The sequence below is a fragment of the Carlito syrichta genome, unplaced genomic scaffold (genome assembly GCF_000164805.1).
Source record: "Carlito syrichta isolate Samal-C Ts95f unplaced genomic scaffold, Tarsius_syrichta-2.0.1 Scaffold302518, whole genome shotgun sequence".
Classification (NCBI taxonomy): Eukaryota; Metazoa; Chordata; class Mammalia; order Primates; family Tarsiidae; genus Carlito; species Carlito syrichta.
This window is the reverse complement of record NW_007246614.1, coordinates 75,026-102,091: the sequence shown is the minus strand read 5'-3', so window position 1 is coordinate 102,091 and position 27,066 is coordinate 75,026. Positions and strand designations below refer to the sequence as shown.

General features: G+C 35.7%; 1 protein-coding gene across 1 annotated transcript in view; it reads right to left on the bottom strand.

Moving 5' to 3' along the window:
• The window catches only part of EPYC (epiphycan), a 38,408-nt gene extending 17,366 nt beyond the window's left edge, over positions 1-21,042 (bottom strand). The window contains exons 1-2 of the mRNA XM_008056771.1: positions 20,555-21,042; positions 18,046-18,223 (exon numbers count right to left, since the gene is read on the bottom strand). Coding sequence (XP_008054962.1) covers positions 18,046-18,210 — 165 coding nt within the window. The 5' untranslated portion in view covers positions 18,211-18,223; positions 20,555-21,042. The remainder of the gene's footprint in view (positions 1-18,045; positions 18,224-20,554) is intronic.
• Between the last annotated feature and the right edge of the window lie 6,024 nt (positions 21,043-27,066).

Here is a 27,066-nt window from a genome sequence, read left to right as displayed (position 1 = left end):
CCTAACCACTTGAGTCTTTGATAGCCACCATTTTACTCTGACCTATGAGACATGTTTTTCAGATTCCACAGATGCTGATATCATACCGTATTTGTCTTTCTGTGACTGGTTTATTTCACTTAACATAATGTTCTCCAGGTTCAATCATCTTGTCTCAAAATGACAAAATTTCATTCTTTTTTATGGCTGAATGGTATTGTGTATGTATACCATATTTATTTATCTATTCATCTATTGATGGACACAGGGTGACTTCATGTCTTGGCTCTTGTGAATAGTGTTGCCATTAACATGGAAGTGTAGTTATCTTTTCAACATACTGACTCATTTCTCTTGACTATATACCCAATAGAGGGATCAATAGTAATTCTTTTTTTAATGTTTGAGGAACCACTGTACTATTTTCCACAATAATTTACATTCCTATCAACAGTGTGTAAGGGTTCACTTATCTCCACATCCTTGCCAGCACTTACCCTTTTTCTTTTTGATAACAGCCATTCTAAGAGGTGAGAGGCGCTATCTCATTGTATTTTGATTTGCATTCCCCTGATGATTGGTGGAGACCCAAACTCTTAAAACAAGAAGCTGATTATGTCAGCCCTGCTTAGAATTCTTCATTGGTATTTTATTTTTAATAACCACAAGAATAATGCCTTATAAAAGCACTATAATGATTGGTTAAAAGGAAGAATTTTGACCAGATGAGTTTGAATCTAGCCTGCCATGAGACCTTGAAAAGTTACTTTACCTTCTTGACCCTCAGTTTCTTTATTTGTAAAATACTGGTATAAACAGTATAACTGTGTTAGGATTAAAATGTGAAGCATATAAAACATTTAGGATAATTCCAGGCGCATGGTAAATGTCATAAAAGTGTTTGTTATCACTATTAGAATAAATTCAAAACTCTAACTTACAGGGCACCGTTTGACTCTTCTAAGTGTCTTCGTCCTTTCTCTCAAACCATTTGTGCTTTTTTGCTGACTGTCTGATTAAGCTGCATTGGTCATCTTTAGCTTCTTATACTCTCATTATTCCTTCTCTGTAGGACATTTGCACACACTAGGTCTTCTGCCTGGAATTCTCTTCTATCTCCAGCTTTTCTAGTTACTATTTATTCTTCATGCCCAGTTCAAGTGTCACATCTCCAGGGAAACTTCTCCTGATCTACTTGACTTAGATAAATATGTTTGGTAGCTCTTAGAGCATGGAACACTTCTTGTTGGCACATCCACCACTGCATTTGTGGCATTTAAAATTGGCGCAGTCATTACCTTTTTTGGATTCATGCCTTTTTACAATATGTCGTTCCAACTTTACAGTCACAGGGTAGAGGCTAATTTCTCAGTTTAGACTGGCCTCCTAATTTATCTCAGACAACAGAATGTGCTGATGCCACAATTTTAAAGGTAGTCTTCTAGATACTTTGCAAATTTCCATCTCCTCTTTGTGAACCTTGTAATCATGTAACAACTGAGGCTGGCATTTGGAACACGAGAGAGCATGTAGTAGAAAGGAAAGCCACCTCAACCGAAGTCAACAGAATCCAACCAGCCCTGATTGCAGATACCCAAGTGAACCCAGAAGCACAGCCCAAAGAGTTCAACTACAAAACCTTGAGCCACATAAATGATTGTTTTAAGCCATCAAAATTTGGAGATGCTTGTTACACAGCAAAAACTGATACAGATTGTTATGTTGTGTATGTGACTATTTGGTTAACATCTATCTTCTCATATAATAAATATACCTCTTTTATCTTATTATATTCTCAGCTCTGACACCAGTGTGCCTAGCCATTAGTAGGCCTTCTGATAAATATTGTTAAATCAGTACAGGTAAACCATGACAATTGTTGATACATTTGAAGATTGTTTTGTATATCAGAGTGAGAAAATATTGTAACATGGTTAAAAGTGCATGAGAGGAAGGTGTGAAAATAAATTAGCTTTGGCTCAGACATCATGTCTGCCAATAAGCCTTCATTGTAGGTGCAACATATTTCTAAAGGAGGTGTGCTTTGAATTTCTTTGATGACACTTGTTTTGAATCTATTGCTAATCCAAGAATATTAGTTAGGTATGTTCTGTATTTGAGGAGAACATGTAGTTATACACTCAGAGTTAAAACCACTCCGTTGCACAACTCCTAGAATCATTATTCGTATGGTGTTTTACATGAATGAATGTGCACAGTACAATCCTTGTAACTGAGTACATATTAACTCTAGGTGATCAGTCAACGAGTCTTCATATCTAGGTTCCCTTTTCTTTATATTCATCCTCTTTATCTCAATCACACTCTTTATAATTTTGACAGAAAACTCCAACTTAGGTAGAGATGGAAACATTTTTTATTAATCTTTCCTTTGCTTGTATATGCATTTGGAAAGTAAGGACGGTCCAGAAAATTCCTGAAGAAAGAGAAAGAGCATGTATACTCTATGATCATTGTTGATTCATTGGTATTTACTGAAGAATGATGGTATAATTGTTCTTGTTTGAACAGAAATTGCATATTTTAGGGTAGATGTACTTAGAGTCACTCTGACGTCCCCAACCCAAGAAACTGAAGCTGCTTTAAGTTGTTCTCACAATGGAAGAGTTATTTTTAAAATGCACAGTGAGGTCAGACATGGTGGCTTATGCCTGTAATCCCAGCACTTTAGGAGGCCAAGGCAGGAGGATTGCTTGCGCCCAGGAGTTCAAGATCAGCCTGGACAACATAGTGAGACCTCACATCTACAAAAACATTAAAAAGACGTTTGCTGAGCTTGGTGATGCAAATATCTGTAGTCCCAGATATTTGGGAGGCTGAGGCAGAAGGATTACCTGAGCCTAGGAGGTTGAAGCTGCGGTGAGCTGTAAGCATGCCTTTGCATTCCAACCTGGGTAACAGAGTAAGACCTCATGACACACACACACACACACACACACACACACACACACACACACACACACACACACACACAAAGTGCAATGAGAAGAAATCATTCCTTCCAAGCCCTTGGGAGCAGCCTCTTGACTCTTGACTCTAGCTCATTATGAAAATATAGCTAAAGAAAAGAAGCTAAAGAGGATGGAAGTTCAGAAAAAATGGGTTCAAGAAAAAATAGTTTGTTACTGTGGTCAATACTGGAGGAGAAAAATATTCAATATGTTGAACACAAACAATACAGTCACTAAAGAGATCATTCCTGCCAAGGAGAATAAAGATTTCATTGAATCTCATCATGGAATAAAGAAAATATTCCCCAGATATGAAAATAACTGGTAAGAATCCCATACTCAGCCAAGTAAAATTCTGCTGACTAATTCAGCTTCTTAAGGTACCTTCATCTGAGAACGAGGGTCTCTGGATAGAGGAGGGCAGCATTATCAACACTGGGAAATGCTTATGTATATTATAAATTCATAAATGGACTTTTGTTCTCACATCTTAAGCCCCATATGGTTATTTCTTGGCATCATTCATCAAATTATATTCTGATTATGACCATTTATGTTTATAAAATTAGTGGCTGAATCTTAAGGTTAAAGTCTTTATTAAGGTCATGTAACCCTATGGGAACACTCAGTAGTCAGTCCTCGAAATTGACAAGTATGAAACATTTCATTTAACATTGATGTAGAGGGAGTGTAAAATACAATCAACATTTGTTATAATTGTCTCTTGTAATAAGTATTGCATCAGAATGAAACTTTAGTTTCTAAGTGATGGGTGAGACAATTCCATGCATTCATCCATGTCATTTTCCTTCCGGGCATTCATCTAAAATGCATTGTTTACTTTTTAGATTCTGAGTTAGGTCATGTGGCTAGTTTTAGACAAATAAATGGGAAAGGAAAAAAAGTGCTACATCTGGTTCAAATTAGTGAAGAGCAAGTACAGGTTCTGCATATATTTTCTCTTCCTTTAATCTGTCAGTGGAAGATACCGGTGGACTTTGAAGTCTTAAGGTGAAGTTAGTGAAGTTCTAGCATGAAAGAAGTTTAGATCTTTGAGTAACTACATGGAGGAAAGTAAACATGTTGACCTTCACTGGACAGTTGTGCCAGCAAGATATATATTTTTATTGGGTTAAGTCATTAGGACTTGGAAATTGTTTGTTATAGTTACTATTTGATATCCCAATATTCAACTTATCTTTTGTTATCTGTTTCCTAGTTATACTATGGGAGCAATTTTTAACATTTTTTATGGGTTGATTTATCTAGTACATATCATTGACATTAGAAAAACTAAATGCACATTTTTCATCTATGATTTTTTTTTACAAATAATTGTTTCTTGATCTTGATTATTTGGTGTAGTACTTATTGAAATATTATACCACTAAATTTAATTCAGCATGATTTCAATTTATTGATTTTAAGTCTCAGTGTTTCACTAACTTAAGTCAAAATTAATAAACATATGTAATGAATAAATATCTGCAAGTCAAATATCAAGATTAATGGCTTTTTATGTATAGCGATAAAGGATAACGTCATATTTGATGTTACTTGCTAGGGTATCATATATGTAAAACATAACTTTTTTTGTTTTTCAAAATCTATCTCAATGTATGGCTATTTTTCATAAATTTATAACTCCAAAAGGTAATGCTTTTTTGTATCCAATGCAATGTCTAAGTGAAAAATTCAATGCAAAAGAAACAAGAGCTGATTTAAAAGTGTCATTTAATCATACCCTTTAGTCTTTGTCTCTTTTAGAATTTATTTCAGTTTTTATTCTTTTTTCTCACATATTAATTTTCTTACTCCCTTTTCTTATTTTCAGAAAGTGGCAATATTCCATATTAGTTGCCAGAAAGATTTTCTACCTCATTTTTATCCAGCTTTTTCAAGACTCCATTCAGCATCATCTTCTTAGGCTCCAGAAATTTATTAGGTTTCTTAAAATGTATCATCTAGTTCTAATTAAATGTCGCCCAATAATATTGGTAGGGAACTTTGGCAAAGGTTTTAGAAACATTATCTAATAGCACAGTCAGTTCATGTTCCATTCCTCCTTGCTGCCAAAAGGACCATTTAGACAATTTAGTGTATGTAGGCTGAAATCAGTAATCTCATGAGGATGGGGGAGGGGAGGGAGTCAGTCACAGTAATTGAAAACAAAGTTGGACTGAATACCAAGATATTTGGACCTTCTAAACTCTAGCTGTTTATTTTTAATGAAGTAATTTATTTATTTTAGGTCCCAACCTTTCCCATTCTGACATAAAGCAAATCATTTCTTCTCACCCAGCCTTTACTGAGGCACAAAATAAAATAAGCCATACCATTTAATTTTCAGTAATTATTTGCATAAAACGAATATTTATGCATGATGATGGAGTTGATAATGATTATGAATATATTATCACAGTAAAACTATAAACATTTTGAATAGGAAAAATAATGTGTATTTATAGAGGATGTCCCAAAAAGGACCAGCCAATAACCAATTGCCTTTGAAAGAGATAATTATTGCACCTAAATTTATTCTACTGTCCAGTATCAGTAGCAAATTCTTAAAAGAATTTTGCAAATTTGTAAAGATGACTTTACTTCTTGGGACAGAATTACTTTTAAAAAGTTCAAAGACTGCATTAAACTAGAACACCAGTCTGAATCCTCCTAGTGACACTAACATATTCTGTCTACATTGTCTTGCTTGGGAAGCTAATGACACACCAAGAATTTTTGATAACAGGAGAACCACCAGTACAAGGGAGTCTAGATAGTTCAGCTCTATAATAGCATAAGGAAAAGAAAGGACTCTTTTCCAAGGGATCAAAATCTTTACATATGTTAACGATCACGTTTTTGCAGTCATTAGCATGATGGAAATCATCCTGCCAGTGGAAAAAGTGATTTATTGACCTTGACGTTAGCTTCTGGGATCTTCTATATTCTCTTTACTACCAAAATTGACTGATCCCCTTCAATGTCCATTTTTTTAAACATATGCTGCAAATTCATCATAGTTGAGTAGAATAATTTTGTATTTTAAATGTCCTGGATTTATTTTATTTTTATGCCTTTAATCAGAATGTTGATATCCTAACTTCAAATAAAACACACTTGCACAAATATTTGATCCAGTCTGAATATTTTATAGTTATATTTTCTTTGTTGTTCTTCTCAAAGAAATGGAATGCATATATTTGCATGCATGTCATTTAACACTTTAAAGCCCACACTGAATGTTAGCAAAGAGATTGACATGTCTCCGTGTGTGTATGTGTGAGTGTATGTGTGTGTGCACGTGTGGGTGTACCAGAACAAACAGGGCTAGTCTCTTTGTACAATCTTGGTTTAGAAATTAATCAGATGGGAAAACATGTACAGGTAGGATTATCCAAGTTGGAAATGTGAAGATTTCCAAAATTGTTTAGACAGTGTTACTTTGTGCAGACTCACTTAATGAGCTTATATTTGGCACTACAGAAGATGCCGCAAGACAAAAATCTAGATGACTATGTTAGAAAAAGAAAAGTGTGGTCCAGAAAGAAAAAAAAAAACTTTAAAAAAATAAGAAGAAAGGCTATCTTTCTAGAGCACACAGTACAAGAAAAGTAAAGAGATTAAAGTAAGAGGCATATTAATTTTTTTAAAGCAACTGAGTGACACTGAAAGTACAGCTGAGTAAAGCCAAACACCAAACCTGGGTGTCTCCCACAAATATTGTGACTTCATTGCTCTGGGGTGTGGCTTAGGTTTTGGAATTTGGCACGGCTAATGTCTGTAACACCAGCACTTTGGGAGGCAGAGGCAAGAGGATTGCTTAAGCCTAGGGATTCAAGGAATTCAAGACCAGCCTGGGCAACTTGGTGACACCTTTTTTCTACATCAAAAAATGAGCCAGGCATGGTGGTGGGCCCCTATGGTTCCAGCTACTTGGAAGGCTGAGAAGGAAGGATCACCTGAACCCAGCAGGTCGAGACTGCAGTGGCTGTCAGTGTGCCACTGCACTCCAGCCTGGGGGACAGAGTGAGAGTCCAATTCAAAAGGGTAAATAAATAAATAAAAGCTCTAGAGGTGATTCAAAAGTGTGGCCAAAGTTAAGAGTCCGCTAGGCCATGCACGGTGGCTCAAGCCTGTAAGCCCAGCACTTTGGGAGGCTGAGGTTGGGGGATTACCTGAGCCCATGAGTTCAGGCACAGCCTGGGCAACTTGGCAAGACCTCATCTCTACAATAAATAAGAAAAAAATTAGCCGGGCGTGGTAGCGCCGCGCCTGTAGTTCTGACTACTTGGAAGGCTAAGGCGGAAGGATCGCCTGAGCCCAGCAGGTTGACGTTTGGATGGGCCTGAGAATGCTACTGCGCTCCAGCCTGGACAATAAAGTGGGACTCCAACTCACACACACACACAAAAAAGTCCACCAAAAAAGCAACTTACTCTGCATAATAGGAAGTCGGAAACAGAAACAATAATTAATCCCTGGAACGTTAAAATGTTGAACCAAGTCTTGATGAGAATGTGGTACAAGGATTTTTTTTTTTTTTTTAACTGGGCTCCTAGGGGCACAGGCTTCAGAAATATCAACAACAGATTCAGTTCAGAAATCTGCTGAGACTGATTCTACAGCTGAAAAATAAAAAACACAGGGAATGGGGAATCTCTCTAGGAGGTAGACTTATTGAATTCTAGAAGCAGGAGGCAAGGGTTTCTGCCACTGAGCATATAGCATCCAGACTTGGCCGAAAAATCCTCATAAGCATCTGTCACCTGGCAGAACATTCATATAATGAATGCAGCATCAGGTGCTAAAGACACGGAGCTTAGGAGAAAAGGGGGAATTCAAATATGCAGAAATAAATAAACTTCAGGTAAGACCTGGTGACTGAGACCACCACCATTATATGTTTATAAACTGTGCCAGAAAACAGGAAGATCTCAAATGTTGCGGTGAGAGAAGTGACGTTCTTTGAGAAGGCTCCTTCTTAGTTCAGTGCTTTCAAAACATTAGTTAATCATAGTGACCTGGAGGGCTTTTTAAATGACATCACTGGGGCCCTCCATAGCGATCCTGACTCCTCAGGTCTAGAGTTGGGGACCTTAGTATTTGCATTCCTGCCTAGCCCCTGGGTGGTGCTCATGTTGTCAGATTGGGGACCTGGAAAAAAACTGCTGTAATATTGGTAAAACATGGTGTTAAATTTTAACTCCTGGTGGGAAATTTCTCCAAATTGCATTTGAGAGCATAGATTGCCAGCCAGAGGCAATGAACGGAACTGACCAGTACCCGGATGAAACTAAACCAAGGTGTTTTACATCTTATGACTTCCTTCAGATGCCATCAAGTCTCTTCTTGGATGTGTAGCAACACTATATATTGGTATCTGGAAATGCGCTTCTGCCTGGAATAACTATTTTAGGGACTTGGGATTAATCTGTTCTTTAAATTTGATGAGGGTAGGGCCAATGTTGTGATAATAGTGTGTGTGCAACTAATGCTTCATTTTTGTTAAATATGTAGGTCATGGGAGACTTAGAAATAGACGACAATTTATGTGCCACTAAAGGCACATCAACTGTCTCACTCAGGTTGTAGTTACAGAAAGAATCTAGCTTGACCCAGGCACTAAGAATCCACCTAGCTAAGATGAAGCAAAAGGAATTAGGAAAGAGGAGTTTTGTATTGCAACTTAGATTTTTAAGTCATAAGGCAAGAACTTCTGAATTTGTGCTGTAATTCTTTTGGATTTAAATGAATTCAGACTTTAATTTGTAAGAGGTGTTACTCTTTGGTCTTTAATTCGAGGACAAATTTCATAGAAGGAGGGGATTTAAATCCAAATTTGTGTCATCTTTATGTTTCTGGAATTGTATTATTGGAGTATATTTGCTTATCATTTGATTTCATTGTATAAACTCTTTCTTATAAGTTTGGTTAGATAATATGGCTTGATATAATTTGAGATAGAACAGAACTGAGATGGAATTTCAATCTCAGGTACAAAGAGACTTTTGACATAACTCATTGATGTGCTGCTCTTTGATCAATTTCAGAGCCTTTCAGGGGCAAAATCTACATACCTGAGGGTAGTGGCTAACATAGACCTAAGGGCTCATGAAGATGGAAATATTAATGTCCCCCAAAATGGCCTGATTTCCTCTCTTGAAAGGGACTGCCATCTTGGACTTAATGGCCAAGTCTAGTGACTTGTGAGGACACCAGCCTGGGGAGTTGTCATGTCCTCTGTTTATCCCTTGACTGACTCCTCCTAAGAGAGGAAGAATGACTAGGTTGATGGATGAGTAGGAGAAGGGTCTGGCCTCAAGTGGTTCGCCTTCTCTTTTGGGAGGCATTGTCTGTCTATCAAGAGCATACCTTCTGCCTTGCCATTCCATTGGCACACTCCACTGGGCTCTGTCCCGAGGCCTGTGGCTGGCCAGTCTTGCCTGTGACTGATGGGATAGTTTGTTTCTGGAGTTTTATATTCAGAAGGCCTTAGTTGTTTCACACTTAAGTCATTTATCTAACCAAGACTTTATCAGTGTGAAAGGGGATATTATGAGCTCCATTTGTCCGAGTTCCATTTCTGTCTCTCAAGTGATCCAGGGTTTGTATAGGACATAGAAGGAGCAAGTATAGGAGGCCTCTAAAATCTAACACTTAATTGTCTAGAAAAATGTGTTATCATATATATCTATATGAGTTATACAAAAAGTTTGTGTATTTTGATATATGAACCTGACTACTGGCTTTCTATTATGTTCCCAGCTTCTATTTTTCCTTTGCTTTACTTTCTTAATTAATATGTATTTGCCATCTCATATGTAACATAGCACATAATTAATCATATATAATACATAATATGATATTACGAAGAATAAAGTAGAACATAGTTTGTATTTTCTGTATATATTATATTAAGCGATAAAATTATTGTATAGAAATTTATATTTTTATTTCTATTTATTAGTGTATACATTATAGCACTTATTCATGTAAATCACTTTAAATACTGTTCATAAAGGCAAATAAAACACAAGCAAAAAATACTCTATAGCTCAGATTAGCTGCCAAGTTTATCACTAATGACAGACTCCAGGACATAATTTCTCAACATATGCCTTTTGCGAGTGAATTCATAGAAACTCACATCACATAGATGGCTATAGATTTAGTATAGCTATGTCTTAATTAAATCATTTTTGGCATTTTCTATTTTGTTGAAATTGTCTGTATAAGACAGCAAGACTGAGAGTGAAAAAGGACAGGGAGGAAATTAGTCTAATTTACCTTCTCCAATTCTTGGCTCTCAACAAAAGACTGGCGTGTGGATGTATGTGAATGCAAGCACAATGGAGACTGGCTTTCATTATAGCTGAAATCTCATCCTTTCCTTTAAGACATCTGTGATCACCAGAATATATGCTTCAGTAGGTGTTCACTGAGTGAGTGATGCAGTGGTAAATCTACTCATATTCACTAGGCATTTTCTATGTGTCAGTCTCTATGTTAAATAATTAACATGTTTATTTTACTTAATCCTCAAAAGGGTATCTTCCAGGTAGGAAGCTGAGTTTCAGAGGGGTTATATGACTTGTCCAAGGCTATACAGTGGGCATAACAGACGAAGCACTCACACCTAAGGAGTCTGATTCCAGGGCCTGCGTTACTCTACACTGACAGACTGGCTGCCTCCCAACAGTGAAACAGGTATGTATGTGAGTAACACCCAAAGCCAATGGTTTCTCCCAACATCCTTTGTAGTGTGTGTGTTGATGGCTATGTGTCCAGGCAAAGCCAAATAGAAAAAGAGATATTCCTACCTATTTATTCACTTAGTTTAGGATACCCACTGTGCCAGTCAATTCCTAATCAGTAAGACCAGGCCTTGCAGATAATATTTAAATTACTGGCCTGTTTTCCATTTTTAAAGAGTATTTAAAATCCAGAATGTTATTTGAATTTTTGCTCGGGCACAAACCAATGTTCTTATTAAACAAAATGAAATTTTGAATTTATCTGCCTCCCAATTTTTCCGCACGGTTGAATAAATAAATCTTGAAGCTATTCCTCATTGCTACCATTATGTCGACATTTGGTTTTCAAGGTGTTAAAAGGCTCTGAATCGTTCAGCCTGAGTTACTATAGATATTTTCCTATGGGTTTAATATACTGACATGTAGATATATTAAGCACCATGGAATTCTGCTTTAAACATGAGCTGGGTGCTCAAATTTATTTCAATTATCCACATTAATGATCTACAAGAATGTGACCATGAACCCCTGGCAATGAAGTCTGTATCTTATTTTCTATTTTATCTTGAAAGTGGATGAGGAAGAAATGTATTTGGCAATGGTTGCTCAATCCCTAGGTTTCTGACAAAGCGGCTTTCAGTTCAGAGAGATCATCTTACCTCTCGCTCCTTTAAATACTTTGACAGCTAAAAGAGATGTTTAGCTATTATGATGATTGTAATCACTTGAAAATTGTTGTTTTCATGATTCCTAATAATCAAGTTACATAATTTCAGAGAAAAGAAACCTCAGTGTTGGACTTAGCTAAAAGAAGTAAAGATTAAAGAGAAACAGAAAAACAATGGAGGCTTTTAGTGCCCAAGTCTCTCTGCTTGGCATTAAAAGAATCTGGTTTAAATTTTACTTTGAAACTTACTAGATAAAAAACTTTGGGCAAAATTTCAATACTTAGTTTTTCTTATTAAATGGGCACAATAATATTTTCTTTCCAGGGATAGTTATTGGAGTTAACTTATGTTTGTGGCTTCATTAAGACAAAGAAGTCATTGGCAAAGACTATCAATATTTGTTTTCCCCATGAGCCACCATGATTGCATATTTTTTGTTCCCTAATTTTTAAGGTTCACAAATACTGTAGCATAAAATGAGCCTCAAGTGATTTAACACTGCTTTTAAAAGAATCATATGGAAAGACGATCAAACAACCGCATTAGAAGCTCATCAGCAAAATTCTTCCATCTCTTTCTCTAGATCATCTTCAGTAAAGAGGGAGATTGGCATTTATTTTTCACCATATTCTGAAAAAATATTTAATTCAGACTGATAGAGTTAAAGTATCTTCAAATATGAGGAGTTGGATATGCAAACCATATGTTTGAAACTTTGAAATATACTGTATAAATTGGACAAAGTAAGATACAATTTAAAATATAAAGATAAAAGTACTGCATATCTTTTGTCATCAGAGGACAGAAATATTACTGATTTGATTTTTGTTCACAAAATAGAAATAATTTTTTAGAGAAACTACCTTTTAATATTAACAGCGCTCCATACCAATTTATTATATGTAGAAAGTCTAACATTAAGATCATTTTTGTATACCATTATCTAAAGTAACTTTGATTTCCTTGAGTTGCCCAGGGTTGGCTTGAGTCTTCTTAAGCAATTTCTGGTGTTATAGGCCATCTGCATATATTCTAAAATTACTTTTTATGAAACCACTTTATAATGATGACGAGTTAAAAGAAATCATTCCTTAATTGTTCACTGATACAACTGCCTTCTTCGAATTCTTTACCAGTTCTACAACTTCCCTAAATTTAGTTTTCATTCCTTTGATGAAACTTATAGATTCTTCATCTCTAAGTGCTGCATTTTTCAAATTGAATTATTTTGTTACAATGGCATTTTAATTTTAAGGATGATTTGTAAACAATTTGGCCACCTGTTCTCTTCATGAAAGAGATGAGTTGGCCTCAAAGATCAGGGGTAATAGCAAGGAAAGCATCCCTCATTAAGAAATTTTCTGTGGCTGATTTTTACTGTTATTCTTTTATTCATTGTTATTATTACTTACTGATACATACAAATACCATCTCATTCCAGAAAGGATATGAGATAGTTTTAAAACAACATATGATAATACTTTAAAAATAGACATAAGAACTTAGGGTGACAAGAAAATAAAGTTGAGGAGAATTTTATGAAACCAGAAAAGAGTGAAGAAAAATTGAGCTCTGGGTTTTTTAGCACACAAGGCAAGAAGACAAGCAAAAGTAAATTAGTTACACAATACAGAACCCAGAAAATAAGGAAATGTTTTAGAATTTGCAACACATCCTGACAGAAGACTTGAGAGAAATTGTCTTCTACACATCCCCACAAAAAGCATTGCATATGTTCCCCACATCATCTTACAGTAAAAACAGTCCCTAGTTTCATAGAGCTCTATAGTATAACATCTCTTGGTGTTTATTGAATACACAGGGACATAAGATTAAGTAAGAGCAATTATATAAGGCAGTATAGGTGAGGAGAAATCTGATTGTCTGGATAAAGCCAAGAACATTTTACTGGATGCATGGAAGTTGACATCCTTCCATAGAGACTCCATAAATATTAACGTGATTACTGAGCACTTTGCTGGCCCTGACTAATGGGAAGTCCCAATGTTTTTCTCAGAAAACAAGTTGAAGCCTCTTCCAACCTAAGATAAATGGAAAATCAACAACTCAGAAGTATACTGGGAAAGTGGATCCATCACATAGTCACCTTCATCAAAAAGTCAATTACACTTTAAACCACTCAAACAATACCAGCTTTTAAACAATGCAGTTTCTGATGAACCCTTTAAGGCACATAGAGAAATGTTTTCCTAGATCATTAAATGTGTGAAATTTTAAAAATTAGGTTATTTTTCAGAATTTAGATATATGTTGAAGGGTGTCTACCCATAATTATTTTTTTGCAGTAGTCTTAAGCCATTTTTTCTAATGTAATTAGGTAATAGAGTAGATTATCTATAAATGTCACTTACAGTTCACATTATTCACTCATAGAATGTTTTCCTTTCTCCTTAGGAGTGTTAGAGCACTTGGCATTTAGTTTAACTAAAACCAATATCAAGTTAAAAGGATAATTAGGAACATGATAGAAAAATGGAGAAATAATAATATAATCTTTTATTACCCTACTGGAAATTATTTTCTGATATGAGAAGATAGCATCACTATGATTGTATGTCATTACCGTTTAATCTATCTCCAGTTACTTAACTAATTGTTCTTTGTCTCAATATCTTCCTCTATTCAAAGGTAATAATAATAGCAATCCATAGATTTGCTGTAAGAAATAAATACAGTAACGTGTAATCTTATGACTAGAACAATACCTAGGACATAATAAATGCTCATTCAAGGTTAGTTAGTTATTATTGAAAAGCCAAAAGTCTATTATTTTGATCATACAGTCAGTAACCCATTCCTAGTCACACCATTAAAGTAAAATGTCTAGCTACAGTAAAATCCACAAACCAACAATTTTGTTCATTGGATAATATATAGAATTACTATGGAATTGTTGGGTCTAAAACCTGATCCTAGCATATAATTCAGTAAATCATGGATATTCTAGATCATCAGAAGTTGCATATGCTATAAGAATACAATTCCATTACTATATATAATTTTAAAAATACTTTAATAGCACATTCTCAACCACTGAGGAAGCAATGAATATCCCACTATCAGAAGAAATCAACAAAACTCAATTGAGGGTTTGGAGGGGTTTGGCTTATTGACCAGCTAAATCACTGAACTCACAAATGCAAGACTTGCAGCAGTATAATTCAAAATTGGTTTTCAGAAAAAAGAGCTCAAGTTTTCACATGTTGTATATCTTTTCTATTGCTGCATAACAAATTGCCAAATATTTAGTAAATCTATGCCCAAATTTTAGCTTGCAATTTCTGTGAGTGAAAAGTCCAGAATTTGCCTGATTGGGTTTTTTGCTCAGGATATCACAAGGTCAAAATCAAGGTGATAACCTAGATTGTGATCATTTGTAGAGCTCAGGATTCCTTGTCTAGAGGACTGGGGTCCCCACATGCTTGTGGCCCTCAGTTTCACTCTGCATTTAGAGGCCCCTGCATTCCTTACCACACGAACCCATCAGTCTTTGAAGCCAGCTTCAGATAGTTTCCTCTGAGCTGAATCTCTCTCATACTTAAAATCTTGACCCTGATATCTTATGCTGATTTAAAGGACTCATGAGTTTAGGTCAGACCCACCTACGTAATCTCTCTATCTTAAGGTAAAACTATGCCATATAGCATAACCCAGTCATAGGAGTGGTGTAATATACTCATACTGTTAAGGATTATAGAGAGCACTCACATTCCAGGAGATGGGTCTCTTAGGAGACATCTTAGAATTCTACCTACAACATATATCAAAGGCCTTAAGGATTAATCACCCATAGGTTCATCCAAACAGTCTAATCCTTGGCTCAAGAAGCCAAGTCTTACAGAGTATAAGAAAACAACTGGCATAAATTTTAGAAGCAATGTTCAATTATCATTTTGGAATAAAGGTTGCGTTTTCTACAAATGAGAAAAACTCTAGGCTAAACCAAGCAGAAACATACCCTTGTAATTGAAGATGTAAAATTGAAGAATTTGATCCCACATTTCTTCATGTGTTTTATTTGCAGTGAATTTTTTCATCAGTTGTACCCTACATTGCGTGTGTTACTGGTGTTTAGTCAGAAAGTGTCATACAGGATCAAGTACAGCTGAAACAACTGACCTTAATATATAAAAATGAGACACAAGCCTACCAGGAGTCACCAAAATCTGGACTTCTAAGACTGCATGAGGAAGTTTATGTCATGAGTAACTATATTCTAGAATCCACCTTCATGACTGGATCTATTACCTTTACTTCACATCATCTCACAAAGAAGTATACATCATTTTAGTTTGTTTGTAAAGTTATTTATATTAATTTGTTAATATCTGAGCTAAAGTTTTTCTAAATTTTGTTCCTCATGTCATCTTATTTACTTTATCATATTAGTGTTATTTTTGTATTTCTTTTTTCATAGGCAATGAGTGAGTAAGGTGGTTGATTCATTTTTGTTACTGGACCAACTCTGTAAATATTTCTTTTAATTATGTATAGTTTGTAGTTTAAAGTGCATTATATTAAAGTGCATAAAGTGCAAGAAATAGTAAAGTGCATAAATAATGATTATAACATATGTATATATGTATTTATGTTTATATCATCTATCTGTAAATTGGTTTTCTGATGATGAGTTCATAACAAAGGATTGTTAAGTAAGGGATAACTAATATATTTCAATCAACCACAAGGGATTGTTTGTGGCTCTCTGGAGCCCTCAGTCATTAAGGATTCTAAGTTTGACTAGAATCTAGAATTGCTTAGAAAGAACTCTGTGGAAAATTAGGGAGGTTTGCAAGGAGTAAACTTGGAGTATGTAAAGATACAATACCATATATTTGGTAATTTGCAGAAAGTTGTTATTTCAGAATATGCATATTAAATCATCTTTATAGGTTGCATATTAAATCATCTTTATATAGGTATGTTTAGTAGCTTAGATTTATTGATGGCAGGAAAAACTTAAGAACCTCATGAGAATGTGGAGGGATTTATGGGCAACAAAAAGGATCCTGATGGCGAGGAATGGGTTAAGAGAGTTCTGCAGATACAGCATGTCTTCTTTATAATTTTTCCTAGAGAAGCCCTGGTTCCACACAGTGCTTTTTCTATCGTATATTTGACCTTGTGAAAGAAATAAGCAGACCCTTAAATTCACTTCCTAACCCTACTCAATACAGAAGATTCACCTGTGGCAATCATCACATTTCTTTGTTCGATGACATATGTTTTGTGAGGAATGAACTAAAACGAATGTTTGAACTAAAATATTCAATATGAGCTAAAATATTCAATTTGGTGGACTAATTCAGATATGCACTAAAACCTCTTAAAAATATATAATTAGGCAAGAGGAAAAAAGAGGCAAAGCAGATGAGTTAATTACTAGAAAATTTTAATCTTTCATTCTATGTTGATGCACTAGGTTAGAAATGTAGAAGTAACATAGAGCAAGATTGTTGTTAATGACCATAAATTATCAATAGGAAATTCCCTTAACAAAACAGAAGCCACACAATGAAATGAATCAAACAAAGAATATTAATAAAGATTTAGAGTCACAATCAAATGTGCAGAAAAGAGGTGATCTGCTGTAGAGCCTAAAACTTTACTAAAGACAGGAGGAAGGGAGAGGGAAAGATGAGTGGGGCAGAAGGGTGAGAGAGAGAGAGAGAGAGAGAGAGAAATACTGAGAGAGACAGAGAGGGTGGGGGGAGAGAGAGAGAGAGACAGAGGACAAGGCTTGTGAAAACTATTGTGAATATCTGACTTGTATTTCATAAGGCAACATAAACAGCATTAAAAATGTTTACTGTCTTCTTAATAAAGATATATTTAAGTTCTGTCCAAGTTAAATATATGATTTTGTCTAAATATTTCATATTCCTGCTTATCAAAATTAGTTATTCTAAGAAGATTTACTCTTGAAAGACAGCCCAAAATATGTTATGATCTTTTAAAGGTGATGCAATTTCTCTTTTTGTTTATTTATATTTAATTACTTTTTGTCAATGTGGCATATTAGTTATATTCCAGCATTTCAAGGTCTGTTTGTTTTCTGATTCATAAAAATTAGTCTGTATCCTTTAGTTATGTAAAAACCTTAGCATTCAATTAGGAACATGTCATATCAGATTTATGTAATGGGCTACAACCTTGCCAATTTCTACATTACTGTCTGAGAGACAATCAGTCATTTAGGAAAGCATAGTCACCATTCACTCTTGGGATACAGTGGAGTTTCAGCCCATGTCTTTTCTCTGCATTCTTTTTGTTTTCTTCTAATTTATTTTAATCTTACATCTTTCTCCTTTACCTGACATTTTATCATTGTATGCATATTATTTTAAACTCTTCTCCTCCTTGCCTTTTCCTATAATCATCTTTGTTCTTACTTGATAGAAAATTACTCTTGTTTTCAATTTGATAAATACATTTGTAAGAAATATTATAAACCACAAGAAAGCAAAAGACTTTCCCAGCATTAACCTCCAAAATATTGAATGCGTTCTAGAGAAAAGGCTGAAATGAAATTTTTAAGACAAGATCGCTCTACTTAGAAAAAACCAAAAATATATCTTAAGAGAACAACCCTCAAGCATCCCTCATTCGATGCTTTGAAAAGTCTCAAAAATGGGAGAAACCAATTACCTCAGTTTGATCAATAGGCATGCTTTCATAGTTGTATAAGTTATCCAGATCTTCCAAGGTGGAATCATAGTTTTCTGAGTCATAGTTGATGGACTCTAGAGTTGGGGCAGTCACAGCAGCATCAAAGATGACAAGTCCCAGAACAAGTCTTGCCAATATTTTCATTTTTCAAACTTTCCTAATCAAAAAAGACTAAAATGCATCAACACTTAACTGACAATAACTTATGAATAACTGGCACTAAATAGAAATGAGGAATTAGTGTCAGCATCATCAAGCTGGTAGCTTTCCTTACATGGATAACTGATGAACATAACACATAAAATTATGTGACATCTGAAGATGGTTGCTTCCAAATGTTAAAATTAATTCACAAACTTATTCAAGTTTTTACAGTGGATATTTTAATTACAGTGAATATTAATTCTATTTTATAGAGAAAAATGGAGAAGATGGGATGCAGAAAGATCGTGATACACTTATTCACAAAAGCCTTTTCGTTATTTAAGAGTTTCACCATTTAATCAAGCATTAAGACAATTTCATCAACTATGGGATATAGAATTGATGATGAGGATAATGACAATGATTACAGCTGTCACGCCACTTTACAGATGAGGAAACTGAGACAAAGTTGGCTAGTGACATAACTAGAAATCAACTGTTTCTTGTTCATTGAAGGCTAAAGTCTTTTTTTCACATCAAAATAATGAAATCTTTTTTCTGGTTACTTCTTTTTTGCCTCTGGGTATCTAAATACATACATAATTGAATAGGCACATGATTTAATATTTTATGCATTATTGTTCAAAATGTTCTTAACTAAATGGAACAGAAATGAAAATTATTTTTCCTTTAGTCTTTAGCATTGTGTTTTGATTCTTAATAGCTTTCTAAGACTTGAACTCAGAATCAATAGGAATACAGGTTGTAAAAGGCATTTTTTGGCAAGACTCCCTTAGAAGAAGATTTACACACAAGATTAGAGCTATCTTGTGTTATTCTTTAAGAAGCACAATTTTATTTTCCATTTTAACATTATATTCTGTTGTGATGCAATCAAATCTTGTAATTATTTTAGTTCTGTATATACTTATTTGAATGAATTTTGACTTAGGAAGAAAACTCCAGGCTTGATTTTTAAATATTTAACTTGGTCCTATCAAAATGTTACCTAGTGATCATTTATTGAGCAGGCAAAGTATGGGAAAAAACTCTTTATCAAGCTAGTTTTAGAAGGTTTGTATTTTGATCACACTTCTTCGGTTTACTTTGAGAACAGTATATGTGGTGTTAGTACCTATGCACACACATAAAAGGTTATTCATTATAAATATTACTTTTAAACTTGAATACACTGGCAAACAAACTGACCTTCAGCTACTTGAAAGAAAGTCTTTATGAAGCAGGTTTAGGCAGAAGGATATGAAATTCCTCTGAGAATGAGAAGCAGTACAAGGAGCTCCTTTTTATCCCCTTGTATGCTTTCTTCAAATAAATTTCTTATTCACACTGGGTGAACTAAGCCTCTCTTTCACTTGCCTCCACAGAGGCCTTTGCAGGACTGCAGACTTGGAACTGTTCTAGGCAATTATCAACAAAGTCCTGCTTACTTAATAACGCACTGTGATTTGCAAATCTTCCAGGAACCATTCTCCTGTATTCAAGAGAGAAGCAGTAACAGAAGTCACTGCCAACCTAAAAAAAAAAACATTTTTCTTGTACATTTCTGGTAACTTTCATTGTTCAAAGAAATAATGCACTTGATGAACCTTTTTCTCAGTTTATGCTCTGTATCTTATTATAAATGTCTACATATCAGAGTTTACTTACATTTAACATATCCCATAAAGCTATCAGCAATAAGGCACTATTGGTTCTATAGAAGGTTCTACGTGAACCTTACAAATGTGAAGACATCTATCTTTATATTTAGTTAAAAAATTTGTTTCTTTCTTCACATAATTGTGTTAGAATTTAATGTAGTTTTTTAGTTGAAACTTTGAATGTTTTCCACTTTATGCCATTTCTTAGTATTTTAAATGTATGTTTATTTAAAACTTTAAAGGAGCTTAAGCATTCTAAATGTCTAATATTGTATAATGATTCTAATATTTTTAAACCCCTGAAATTTCACTATTTTTTTCCCTTTGCATAATATTTCCATCAATATTCATCAATAGTGCCTGTCTATACTGGCAAAGCATGTGGTCTGTGTCAAAGCACTTGATTTAAAGCATATATTGGAAACTACTATAATTTTATTGGCATCTACCGTGACCATGGAGATCAACTGTTTGCTGGATGTTATTAATTCCTAAGCTAATTTAGAATTTTGGATTTTCCAAGAATAATATAAATACAAAGTCAATAGCAAAAATAAACCAAATTCACTGACTCAAAGTTCACTTAGAAGATATTAAAACAAGTTGAAATATTTTTGTAAAGGTTGATATAGCAGGGGGAAAAAAGCCTCTAACCCAAGAAGAAAGCAAGTATAAAAACTTACCTTTGGCTCCGGCTTGGTGAAATGGCATAAAGTGACCGAGGACGCAGAGCCAGTGGTATTTGCCCCTGACCAATGGATGTGAATTCTGGTCTGTGGGAGGTGGAATTTATAACACTCAACTTTCTGTTTGGGAAAGCTAACCTTGAGAAATGCTTCTCAGTCTTTAAAAACCTCAAATTATTTAATAGTCACCCAAGTAAGCAGTAGAATCCAAATTACATAAGATATAAAGTTCTTGCAATTATATTAATGGAGTTATAATTGCCAGTGTGTCACCTTAGTATTTTTAAATGGAAAGAGTTGGTTTTAACATCTCATCTATAACAAATTCACCCATTAAGAAAAATATATTAATGTATATGGTAATAAATGGATATTTCAGAACTGTTCAATGGGAAATATTTTTCCTAAACCTTGCATGTCTTGAATTGCATTTTTCACTTTGCATTAATGTTAACTAAAATTTAGTAAATGTTGCCAAAACCTTACCTGCTTAATGTTGAGCAAGCTAAAATAAATATATATATATATCCAAATTATTTTGATTGTGTGGAATGCTTTGATAGCAATGAACATTTTACAATTTTTAAAAATTATGTTTAAAAGTAATGCATAAACATAATGCATACAATCTGAGTGTTTTGAATAAGAAAAGTTCTTTTATAGCTGTTTTATTTCTCAGAGTCAAAAAATTCAAATTACATATTTTTCCCCTAGAATACAAGATTTAGTTTAGGCTCCTGGTAGCTGATATGGCTCGTGAAACTGAGTTTTATTACAGGTATGAAGAGAAAAATATATATATGTTTTAAATTTCCATTCCTCATGCTTACTAACATATTAAAAGTTACAGAGAAAGATGAAACTTGTGTCTTGTATTCTGGTATGCTTTACGTAAATCTAAGAGTCTAGCTGTCACCTGTGATCTGTAATCTTCCCCCCATGACCAGAAGTAAATAACTATATCAAATTTTGAAAGCAGGTCTGGTCCTGGGAAAAGTGATGGAAGGAATCTCTCACTTGCCTTCCTGCCTCCACTCCCAACTTCCTTCCCCTCAAAACATCTATTCTAGTCGTTCGGGTGATTGCCATTTGTTGACCCCACCATCCAAACCTGCTTCTAAATGATTTGCTCTTAGTGTGAATTATTTTTCTCAGGACCAATTTTTGTTTGGAATGGAAGCAGCGACAAAGGGTAGAATATGAAGTCTACTAAGATCTCTCAAAAGGTAGAGGACAACTTAGAGGTAGGGACTTCTTCCCCATCATATAGAGACCGCTTGCAAGAAGCAGTGCTGGAAACAGGTCTGGAACTGAGTCCCTAGGCCAACTCTGTTTAGCAGAGTATCCACACTGAGTGTTAGGGAGTTTCATATATTGTTGTTAATGTTCTCAACACATTTTTCTTCTAATCACATCTAAAGTGATCACACTAATTACAGATGGAAAAACTGAGACTTAGAGTTTTTTTTTTTTTTTTTTTTTTAGTTGGAGTCTCACTCGGTCTCCCAGACTGGAGTGCAGTGGCCGCTCCCGGCCACCGCAGCCTCGCCTACTGGACTACGGCGATCCTTCCGCCTCAGCCTTCCAAGTAGCTGGAATTACAGGCATGCACTACCATGCCCGACTGATTTTTTGATTTATTGTAGAGATGAGGTCTCGCTGCCCAGGCGGGTCTCGAAACGGCGGGCTCAGGCAATCCACTCACCTCAGCCTCCCAAAGGCGCGGGATTACAGGCTGAGCCACCGAGCCTGGCTGAGACTTAGACTTTAAATAAAACAACATCACATGTGACACAAAGAAGGAGAAAAATCACATTGGATTTTCTCTGGTTCAATTTTCCAGAATTTGTTGGAAAACTGAGGGATATGGGTAAACAGCTGAAGGATATGAGTGAACATAAAAAAGGCAATGGTAGCTCTCAGTTCCTTAGATTTTAATTTACAGACTATCTGTCACTAGTTTTAGACTCTGTCAGACGCTTTTGAAGAAAAATAGATGAATAAAATATCTATGGAAATTCCTAACCTTTCTCCCCCTTCCCTCATTATTTAATTGACTACTCTGGGCAAGACACAGTGGTTTACACTTGTAATCCCAGCTCACTGGAAAGCTTAGGCAGGAGGAACTCTTAAGCCCAAAAGTTTGAGACTGCAGCGACCTTTAATCGTGCTACTGTACTCCAGCCTGAGTGACAGAGAGAGATACTGAAAAAGAAAAAAAAGTAACCTAGTACCCTGTGCACGTTGTCAGGTGAGAGACAGGGTATCTACCTAGCCTCTTGCTTTCTGGAGGGCTCTGGCTAAACATATAAGACTATTTCCAGAAATAATATTTTCACACTATCCTTTGTTGAAATGTTAGTGTTGAAATAATATTTATCTTAGGATTCAGAACACTATCTATTAAAGCAGTTGAAGTCTAATTTTCTTGACAGCTCAAAAGCCAAACTACCTGTCATAGGATAGTATTGAAAGCTGAAATTAGCATTCACAAAACTTTTCTTATGCAGGGAAGTAAGACTTTCACCTTTCCTTGTAGAAACTGACAATTTCTTATATCATTTCTCTTGGCTTGCTTGGACTCTTTCCAATCTCTTGGCTTGTTTGGACCCTTTCCAATATTTCAAAACCTATTTTGAACTGTGAGTGCTCCAATCTCAGGAGGGCCTAATCTCCAGTAAGCAGTGAGGAAGGATACATTAGCAGCTCAGGCCTCTCTTATCCTTGGTAAATATCTTCTAGTCTCATGATAATTTTATTAACAGTGCTGAAGCTTGGTTATTAGAAGCCCTCAGAGATCAGTTATTATGACTCCTTGCATTATCTGGTAACTGAGGTTTTATAGCTTTACCTCAAAACACTTTACAAAACTTTTGGCTATGACTTTTTACAAAATTAAACAATTCTGCTTGCTTAGACAGAAGTAATTTCCAACAAAGTACAGTCTTCTAATGATTGTTTTCTCTCTGTTCTGAGACAAGGATGACCCCAGAGCAGCCAGCACATCAAGAACAGCTCACTGCCACCTGCCCTGGCCCCTGACTCCTCATTCCCGAAGGTGATAATGTTAAGAGCTGCAGAAGGCTCCTGATCCCAAAGGTTAACATTGTTAAGAGCTGCAGGAGGGTATAGATATCCCACCTCATGATTATACAGAATAAGACCATCACCTGCAATGATTAGCCAGCTTCCCATAAAGTACTATAAGGATAAGTCTCATGTTGCCTCAGAGCCCTTCCACTCAGCAAGAAAAGTTCAAAGCTCCAAGCCTTCTGTGTCACCATAAACCCATATAGTATATATCCTTTAATATCCTGTATCCTTTAATCCTATCTGGTCTCCCAGAATCTTTCAAGCCTGTGCTGCAGTCTATAAACTCACTTTTGTTCTCAGTTTCTTTTGGAAAATGTTCCTTTACTTCCTTTACCTTAAAAGAACCTGGCTGTCTACCGACAAAGGTTTTTCTCTGCAATCCTTTTTAGTGGTGGTTGGGTGTTTGTTCCCCCTTACTCACATGACTCAAGAATGGGTTGTTCTTACTTTACATTTTCTCTCCCAAATAATTTCTTCTCTTTCCCTTTACAAAAACATCATCCATTCTGAAACTCATGGCACGTAGCTTAGTTACTAACAATCTCTTCTGGGTCATCAGCTGCCGGGACTCCCTGTCAAATCCTGTTATTGAGGATGATTTTTGTTCCTGGTTCACTCTTTCTCTCCACACATGTCCCTGTCATCCTTCTCTGTGATATGAACCTTCAGGTGCATGATCTATCAGAGTGGCCTGGTGGTTGCTTTATCTTCTCATGTATAATGAAGTTATCACATTGCTACCCAGACACCAACCATCACCACGGAACCCACCTGTTACCTATCCCCAGACATATCATAGTCTACTATGGAGTACTGTGATCATTTGTCTTTTTGCCTCATAAAACCTTTATTCCATTGACCACTGTCTCATTCTCTATTAAATCTCCTAACTTTATTTCCTTCTTACCCTTAGATTCCATGGATTGGTATCAAAATTACTCCCTTTCAAACATTTTCTGCTCTCCTTCTTCTTTTTCCTTCCATTGTACTCATCTGGGAAGATGCGAAAATCACACACCAAGATGACTGGTTTCACTTTACATTCTTGAAGATAAGCTTCAACTTCGGCAGCAGATCCTATGTGTTTGATTATTGATTCTCTTCGTAACACTAAGATGACTATTTTACAACATAGCCTCTGTCTTCAAACATCTTATTCCTTTTATCTTCACTGAAAAGCAGAACTTAATTAACTTTCCACCACCAAATCCACCTGCATGTATAAGCATCGTATTTGATGACTCTTCAGTGGCAGTGCAAGGAGTCAAAGTACAGCTCCTAACTGATGCCTCTGATCTTGTTCCCCTTTCTCTTTTCAAGGTCTATGTTTATGTAGTTGTCCTGTTTTTCTCTGTATCTCCTCTACTAGAGTAATTCCATGTGTATACACATATTCTCTGGGCACAGAGTCAGGCATTATTCCATATAAACCAAGTGAACCTAGTCAATAGGCAGTCAACTTAAAGACAATGTGCTAAGTCTAAAGGAAATCAAAATCAAATTATTTTAAATCACTGTAGAATATTAAAAAATATGTCTACAGATCTGATTCTGTCTATAATCCTTCAACTGTGGCTTCTGTTACTATATTTCATTTGCTGAAACATATGAGGTGGGATACCTACACCCTACACCATGGAATTCACATTCTCATCCTGCTACTGTCCCACTTCTAAGACCCTTTTGAAGAAAACAGTTTCTCAAATAAGCAATATGCATTGGCAGTGTATTATTCTGTTTTGTGTTGCTATAAAGGAATGCCTGAGGCTGGGTAATTTCTAAGGAAAAAGGTTTATTTGGCTCGGGGTTTGCTGCAAACTCTACAAGAAGCATAGTACTAGTATCTGCTTCCAATGGGGCTTCAAGAGGTTTATAATCATGGTGGAAGGTGAAAGCCAGCAGGCGTGTCACATGGCAAGAGCAGAAGCAAGAAAGCGAAGGGAGGTGACAGGCTCTTTCAAACAGCCAACCCTAGTACAAACTAAGAGAGCCAGAACTCACTCATTACCAGGAGAAGGGAACCAAGTCATTCATTCATGAGGTGTCCGCCCCCTTGATCCAAGCTTCTCCCACTAGTTTCCACCTCCTACACTAGGGTTCATATTTCAACATGTGGTTCGAGAAATCAAACATCCAAGTCATATCAGGTTGTTTCTACTTGCTCTGTCCCCATTCACTCTTCAACCCACTGAACTCTGGACTCTGTATGAATAGTTCTCTGGCTTTATCTTTATGAATGTCCCTGCAGTCTTGGCTTTGGAGTGGTTTTTTCTGCTACCTAATTGGCTGTGTCTTCTCAGTTTTTTGTTCTCCTCTTTCTCTACTCAGCCTTCAAATTTTGTAGTGCCTCAGGTTTTAGTCTTATGATTCATCTTTTATTGCTTTATCCTTTCTCCTTGGGTGACCTCATCTGCTTCCATGATACAATTACATCAAAAACAATGATAATGTTAATAATAACTAACCTTTTGAATACTTACTACAAGCCAGACTTTGTTCATTTTCCTCATTTATGGAAGAAGAAACTAAGACCCAGGGAGGTTGAATGACTTCAAGAGGCAGAGCCAAAATCCAAGCTGACGAGTCCAACAAGCAGAGTCCAACTTCTTAAGCACAACACTGAACCATACCACCTTATATATACTTCTTCCAGCTTTACATCCTCAGCCCCCACATTTCACATTGAACTGAAGAGTCTTACATGCATTGACAATCCAGAACTTGACCTCTTCACTTGGATGTCTAATTAGAAAATCACTATATGCCTGAAATGATGACTTTTAGACCCACCTTAAGCTTTGATCTTCTACTCTTTGCTGTGATTAAATGGTATCAAGGTCCCTAGTTGACTCTGGCCCAAAACAGAGTAACTGTTGTTTTATTCTATTTTCCTAATGTTCTCCCTCCCTGCAGTCTATCAAAAGAAGTCAGTTCTACTTCTAATGCACCTCATTTCACCATCTCTCACTTGGACTACCATTAAAGCATTCTACCGAGGCTCCCTGCTTTCTCTTTTCTTTCCATCATTCACTCTCCAAGCATCAGCCAGATGGGTGATGAAAACGTAAATACACAAAACTTCATATTTTTTGGAAAACATTAGATTTCTTCATAGTTTTTCTGGAGTAAAATTAAAACTTCTAAGCAACAAACCCTATTAGCTAGATTCTTCTTCCATCTCCAAGTGTGGACCAGGCACCTCTCTCTCAGTCTCTCTGCTGTAGACCAGTAGATGACTTTTCTGTCCCAGAATCATGCAAAATCAGTGTGTCTTCAAAGCAGTGCCCTTAATAATTGTTCCTTCATTTTTAAATGGTTGCCTCACTTTTTAAACTGTTTATATTTTTAAATAAATATCACCTCAAAAAGGCTTTCCCTGACCCCCTCCACATCGAAGTAGATCTTCTTCCTTCCGA